At 41.3% G+C, this 6,116-nt stretch overlaps 1 protein-coding gene across 2 annotated transcripts; it reads right to left on the bottom strand.

Annotated features, from left to right (window-relative positions):
- Positions 1 to 1,805: 1,805 nt before the first annotated feature.
- On the bottom strand, positions 1,806 to 5,442 carry LOC117491455 (basic proline-rich protein-like). Of its 2 annotated transcripts, XM_034141446.1 has the most exons (9): positions 4,431 to 5,442; positions 3,710 to 4,376; positions 3,402 to 3,586; positions 3,223 to 3,320; positions 2,979 to 3,139; positions 2,712 to 2,904; positions 2,195 to 2,342; positions 2,041 to 2,116; positions 1,812 to 1,960 (listed from the first exon to the last, which is right to left on the bottom strand). In XM_034141446.1, exons 1-9 carry the CDS (start codon positions 5,421 to 5,423, stop codon positions 1,869 to 1,871), a joined length of 2,613 nt encoding a protein of 870 aa, XP_033997337.1. In that variant the 5' UTR covers positions 5,424 to 5,442; the 3' UTR covers positions 1,812 to 1,868. The 2 variants fall into 2 exon arrangements, with proteins under 2 accessions (XP_033997336.1, XP_033997337.1); XM_034141445.1 differs by having other exon boundaries at positions 1,806 to 1,960; positions 3,710 to 5,442.
- Positions 5,443 to 6,116: the final 674 nt, after the last annotated feature.

Genomic DNA, 6,116 nt, shown 5'->3' with positions numbered 1-6,116 from the left:
TGCATTTCCTACAATGTGTTTATTTAAATGCTGAACTACAATTTGTTTTAATGGAGTACAATTGCTAAATGCTATGTCAGAAATACTAACCCTTCAAATACTGTATCACAACTTGAACATAAAAATAAGGATATGACCTCTCACAAGATGCATCTTTATCCCAAAATGTTTAGATGAAATGATTACACAAAATGTCTTGAGTGTAATGGGTATGTCTGCTGGCCAATGACACAGACACAGTACTGAGAGCAGCTCAACATTTCAATTCATTTTGATAATTGATTTGAATAATAATTTAAAAAAAGAAACTGACAAAATGATCTAATTACAGCTTCAAAGGTGAGCAACCAACAGATTAATTCACATTATAAATTGGAAATAATTGTTAGTTGCTGCCGTATTCTAAAGACATTATTCTGAGATCACATCAAGACATAAAGAACATTAAATAGCTAGAATTTATTATTCAAACACTCAAAGAAAGTTAATTATATTTGTTTTACTACTAATAGTACCTGTTTGTTATAAAAGTTAGTAAAAATGATTACAGAAAGTATATTGTGCATTAAAAATAAACAGAACATATTTACAGAACATTAAATCCGGTGTAGGTACCATATGTGCACGGCCTACCCAGCTTGTACCATCCATGCTTGTACGGCTTGTACCCACTTGTTCTTATTATACATCCATGGTGTCACTCCACGGAGTTCATCCGTCACGGAGGGGTAGTGTGTAGGGGTAGGGTGTAGGGCGTGGTTTGGGATGGGGCCTTAATGTACCCCCCCGCGAGATATTGGACAAAAGAAACTCGGCTAGTAGTGTCAACTAAATCCATAGTAACAAAAGTGCTTTAAACAAGGTCAATTACGAATTTATGTTCTCAATTACGGGATTGAATATTAAATTAGTTTAGATTAGATTTATTGTCCCCAGGGGGAAATTCATTTGCACAGCTCTGTGAAAACAATATGAAATCAACAAAAAATAAGACAGACAACTACAGATAGCACCACACATGATGGTTACTTGTTATTATTTAGGGCTGCAAAGCCTGTATGGATCAGGATTTTGCCAAAGCGAGCCCTTTTACTATAATAATAATATGTTATTTGGCCTATGTATTATATAAACATATGGCAGTTAGACTCTAGAGACAAACCAGGGGACTTTATTTTAATTTGTAATCTGTGTCTGTCCATTTGGTGTAGTATTTTATCCAATATTTCATTTGGTTTATACATTAGTCACTTTCTTATGAAATGGCTTGGTTTGAACATTCAATCCTGAAAATAATTTTTCTTTAATCCTGATATAGAGTAGATAGTAAGTAAATCTGATAGGAAAACGAGTTAAGGGATAGAGGAGAAAAGGTTATGGTATAATTACAGAGCCTGTCAATTTATAAATTGAGGAAATCAATGTTAGTCTGTTAACCAAAGTGCAGCCATCTAATAATCTGCACTATATATTATTAAAGATCAGAGGAAAATAACAGAATGAGAGGGGTAAACCCGGAATAAAAGAAGCAAAGAGATTGTCGAGCAGTGAGAAGGAAAAAAGCTTGGTGTGTCAAATAATTATATTGCCAGTATTTTTCGTTGTTGTGAAAAAAAAATCGCCCCCTCGGATTTTTTAACAGCCCCCTCAGTCATCTCATCCTGGAGCCGGGCCTGATTAAAGCTAATATTTATTTATACAACTGTGACTACAATCTTTAGAAATCCAATTAATTATCCCTTCGAAACTCTATACTCTTGATTTATCAGTCATTTTCATTTCACACCAATAAAAACTAAACAGTGTTTATGTTTCAAATCTTTTAATAAATGTTTTCAGGCAGATTCGCGAGCTTGAAGCTGTGCTGTTTACTGCTGAGGGGCGCCCATGATCACTGGTCCAACAGAAACCACGACCTTTGACTGAGCCTTGCTCTTGTCCGCAGCCCGAACGTCTCTCCCTACACACAGACATAAAAACAATGTCAGAATACAATACATATTTCACATGAGTTCTGCAGGTTATACATTCATCTCTTACTTTTTCTGAAGCATGATGGTTCACAGTAGCGACCCGCTCCAGTAGTGCACACGGCTGTGCTGCAGTGAATGAACACCTGAACAAGAAAAATAGCATTGGCAGAGCAATACAAAAATAAATAGTTGCAGCAGTAAACACTAGATTTAACAATTACCTGTTCACTCAGGGGTTCCATTGAATTAGGGTTGACAAAGGTAAACATTTTGAAAATGAAACGCCTGAAGTGACTTGGATACTGTAGACCAGATGACGGCCCGACCGGAACCAGTTCGGACAGGTAGCGATCATCCCTGTATGGACACCTGGAGGAAAGAAAAATGATATCAAGAAGCAACAGTGAAATTAAATACAATAAGACGCCAGTCATTTGAGCCTGGTGATATAAGCTATCAGCAACATTTTGTTGACCAAAAAGTAATTGCAGGATGGAAAATCCAAATATATTTTTGAAGTTGTTGAGAAACATATTGTGTGTTGTTGACCAGAGAGCACTGACACATTTATTTCTCAACTCTAAAATGTACAATATTAAGAAATGTCTTTCAATGTTGCCTTCAAAATTCTGTTAGTATCGATCGGACTATGGTATTCATAAAATTATATTCAGTTTTCTCAATGAGTAGACAGATGAACAGCATGGTAAACAAGGTGTAAATTGGTGTTTTAGTTACCCGTCTATCAGAATGTCCCACTGAGGCAGACTGTGAGGGTAGGGGCTTGTAGTTGTCCAACAGCGACCAAGAGTCAGGACGAGGTTGGGATCCGTTTTTTCCAGGAGTTGAACCTCCACATACACAGGGTCCCTCAGTACTTTGGTCACAGGATAGTCTGTGTCCGTGTAAAATGATGTATAGGCCACATCCACTGTGAGAGCAGAGACAGGTTAGTATGACAGCCAGTAACATAAAATGATCTACAAACAGGCTGCACACACTTACCTTCATTACAACCCTTTGTATTGCATTCGCCATTAGCCAACCTCAGGTGTACACTGATGGGTCCCAGGGCAGCGACTGGTACGGGAGGGGCAACAAGATCTAATACTTCTATAACCAAAGTCTCAACAGAAGTACCGATGTACCTGCACTGGAAAAGCAATCTAAAAGAGAAAACTGGCATTACTTTGCTTGGTTAGATCTTTTATTTTGACACTAAAAACGTATTGAAATAAGTACCACCTACTCAAAGTAGCTGTCCCTGGTAATGGCTCCACGATCCCCAACTCCCACCTCAAATGAGGAAGACATCCTGTTCTCATAGATTATAACACCAGGCTCTTCCTATTCACAGTAAAAAAAAATAGGATAACAGTGTTTGAAAACTATCTGTATTAGCTGAAAAGTAGAGAAAAGCAGGCTTACCATAACAACAGAGCCACAGGTAGAAACAGGAAAGTTGTAGATGGCAAAGTCTGAATTAGAATCAACATGTGTACAGCCTTGCCCTTGTCCCAACAGTGAGATTGACTCGAGGTTAATGTTGGGCAGAGTGGCATCTTTGGCCACAACCACGATGAACTGGGCATCCTTGGTGCACTGGACAGTCACTGGTGGCACAAAAACAGGTATGGATCAAAGTTGTTTATAAAAACAAAAAACAGAAAGATTAAACACTTTTTTTTTGGATCAACCATTTATGTCCAAACATGACAGCCGTTTAGAATGCTCACCTGTCTTTCCATAGTAACACTGTCGTCCATCAAAGCAGCAGTTTATATCTTCACATCCAGCGGCAGAGATATCAGAACTTCCACATGGGATTCTCACGTTTTCTGCAACGACACAACTCTGTGCTGCAGGCTGCTTTACCACACTTGGTTTGTAAACTGGTGTCTGTGGAGCTGGTTGAACCTGCGGCGTTTGAGGATACTGAGGGAAATGTGGTGGTTGTGGAGCTGGTTGAACCTGCGGCGTTTGAGGATACTGAGGGAAATGTGGTGGTTGTGGAGCTGGTTGAACCTGCGGCGTTTGAGGATACTGAGGGAAATGTGGTGGTTGTGGAGCTGGTTGAACCTGCGGCGTTTGAGGATACTGAGGGAACTTTGGTGGTTGTGGAGCTGGTTGAACCTGCGGCGTTTGAGGATACTGAGGGAAATGTGGTGGTTGTGGAGCTGGTTGAACCTGCGGCGTTTGAGGATACTGAGGGAACTTTGGTGGTTGTGGAGCTGGTTGAACCTGCGGCGTTTGAGGATACCGAGGGAAATTTGGTGTCTGTGGAGCTGGTTGAACCTGCGGCGTTTGATGATACTCAGGGAACTTTGGTGGTTGTGGAGCTGGTTGAACCTGCGGCGTTTGAGGATACTGAGGGAACTTTGGTGGTTGTGGAGCTGGTTGAACCTGCGGCGTTTGATGATACTCAGGGAACTTTGGTGGTTGTGGAGCTGGTTGAACCTGCGGCGTTTGAGGATACCGAGGGAAATTTGGTGTCTGTGGAGCTGGTTGAACCTGCGGCGTTTGAGGATACTGAGGGAAATTTGGTGTCTGTGGAGCTGGTGGAACCTGCGGCGTTTGATCATAAAGAGGCTTCCGTGCTTGTGGATCTTTAGGGATCCATGGTGGATGTGGATGTGGATCTTTAGGGGTCCATGGTGGATGTGGATGTGGATCTTTAGGGATCCATGGTGGATGTGGATGTGGATCTTTAGGGGTCCATGGTGGATGTGGATGTGGATCTGTAGGGGTCCATGGTGGATGTGGATGTGGATCTTTAGGGGTCCATGGTGGATGTGGATGTGGATCTTTAGGGGTCCATGGTGGATGTGGATGTGGATCTTTAGGGGTCCATGGTGGATGTGGATGTGGATCTGTAGGGGTCCATGGTGGATGTGGATGTGGATCTGTAGGGGTCCATGGTGGATGTGGATGTGGATCTGTAGGGGTCCATGGTGGATGTGGATGTGGATCTTTAGGGGTCCATGGTGGATGTGGATGTGGATCTTTAGGGGTCCATGGTGGATGTGGATGTGGATCTGTAGGGGTCCATGGTGGATGTGGATGTGGATCTTTAGGGGTCCATGGTGGATGTGGATGTGGATCTTTAGGGGTCCATGGTGGATGTGGATGTGGATCTGTAGGGGTCCATGGTGGATGTGGATGTGGATCTTTAGGGGTCCATGGTGGATGTGGATGTGGATCTTTAGGGGTCCATGGTGGATGTGGATGTGGATCTTTAGGGGTCCATGGTGGATGTGGATGTGGATGTGGTGGGATCCATGGTGGCTGTGGCAATGTAGAGAGCTTTGGATTTTGAGGTGGTGAGACGCCTTTTACCATCCGTGGTGAAGGGTCTTGCGAGTTCTGAGCTTTTTCTTGAGCTTGGGTTCTAACTGAGCATCCTAGCAAGGCTAGTGCCACTAAACAGGTGAAACTCCAGTGCTTCGCCATGATTTCACAGCAATTTGACCTGGATAGTCCCCAAGAGTACTAAGCCTTGCTGCCACATTTATATGTGACTAGGTTTGATGTTTGAAAACCACTCCTCTGAGGCAAAATAACCTCCAATCATAGCTTCCTTTCTTTTCAAAAGCCAATCAAAAGCTTTAGGGGTGTATCATGTAATGTTTATTTTTTATTAATCGGATGGATGATTTGATAATGCTCTTGGAAACGTAACAAGATCAGTTGTGTGGGATAAAACACGTGTCCTTTCAAGTCAGGCCAGTTGACAGTTTGACATTTAAGTATTTATTGACAAGTCCAACATTCGGGTCACAAAAACCTTTTTAAAGGTCGTTGTGGCCTCAAGCTTTATTTGTCATTAAATGTTTATTTTGCAAGGGCACAATGAAGAACATATTGATTTTCTTTGGATCTGTAGCAAAGTTTGCCATAATATGCACTTCAACCCAATAGGTATGTGGGTATGAGCATTTTACATATATATTTTTGTTTGCTAAGCAGAGAGCTGTTAATCCTAATTGTATGATATCTGAACTCCTCCCTGTTTGAGACTGATTTATGGAATGATAATTGTGTCGGTGTGTAATATGAAAAATAGGTTTTAGGCACATACTGTACATTGAAATATGTAACCAAATTATTATGCTTAAATTATTTATAATGCATAACATGTTTTAT

Source organism: Trematomus bernacchii, unplaced genomic scaffold, assembly GCF_902827165.1.
Source record: "Trematomus bernacchii unplaced genomic scaffold, fTreBer1.1, whole genome shotgun sequence".
Classification (NCBI taxonomy): domain Eukaryota; kingdom Metazoa; phylum Chordata; class Actinopteri; order Perciformes; family Nototheniidae; genus Trematomus; species Trematomus bernacchii.
The sequence above is the reverse complement of the archived record's forward strand: the minus strand, read 5'-3'. Positions and strand labels throughout refer to the sequence as shown.

What these genes read in the sequence shown, in the direction of transcription:
- LOC117491455 (XM_034141445.1), bottom strand. Translation starts at nt 5,423, where the DNA reads ATGGCGAAGCACTGGAGTTTCACCTGTTTAGTGGCACTAGCCTTGCTA. An exon ending in TGGGACATTCTGATAGACGG is followed by an intron (nt 2,343 to 2,711) that starts GTAACTAAAACA and finishes TCTTTCCTCCAG; the next exon opens with GTGTCCATACAGGGATGATC. An exon ending in TGGAACCCCTGAGTGAACAG is followed by an intron (nt 2,117 to 2,194) that starts GTAATTGTTAAA and finishes TTTCTTGTTCAG; the next exon opens with GTGTTCATTCACTGCAGCAC.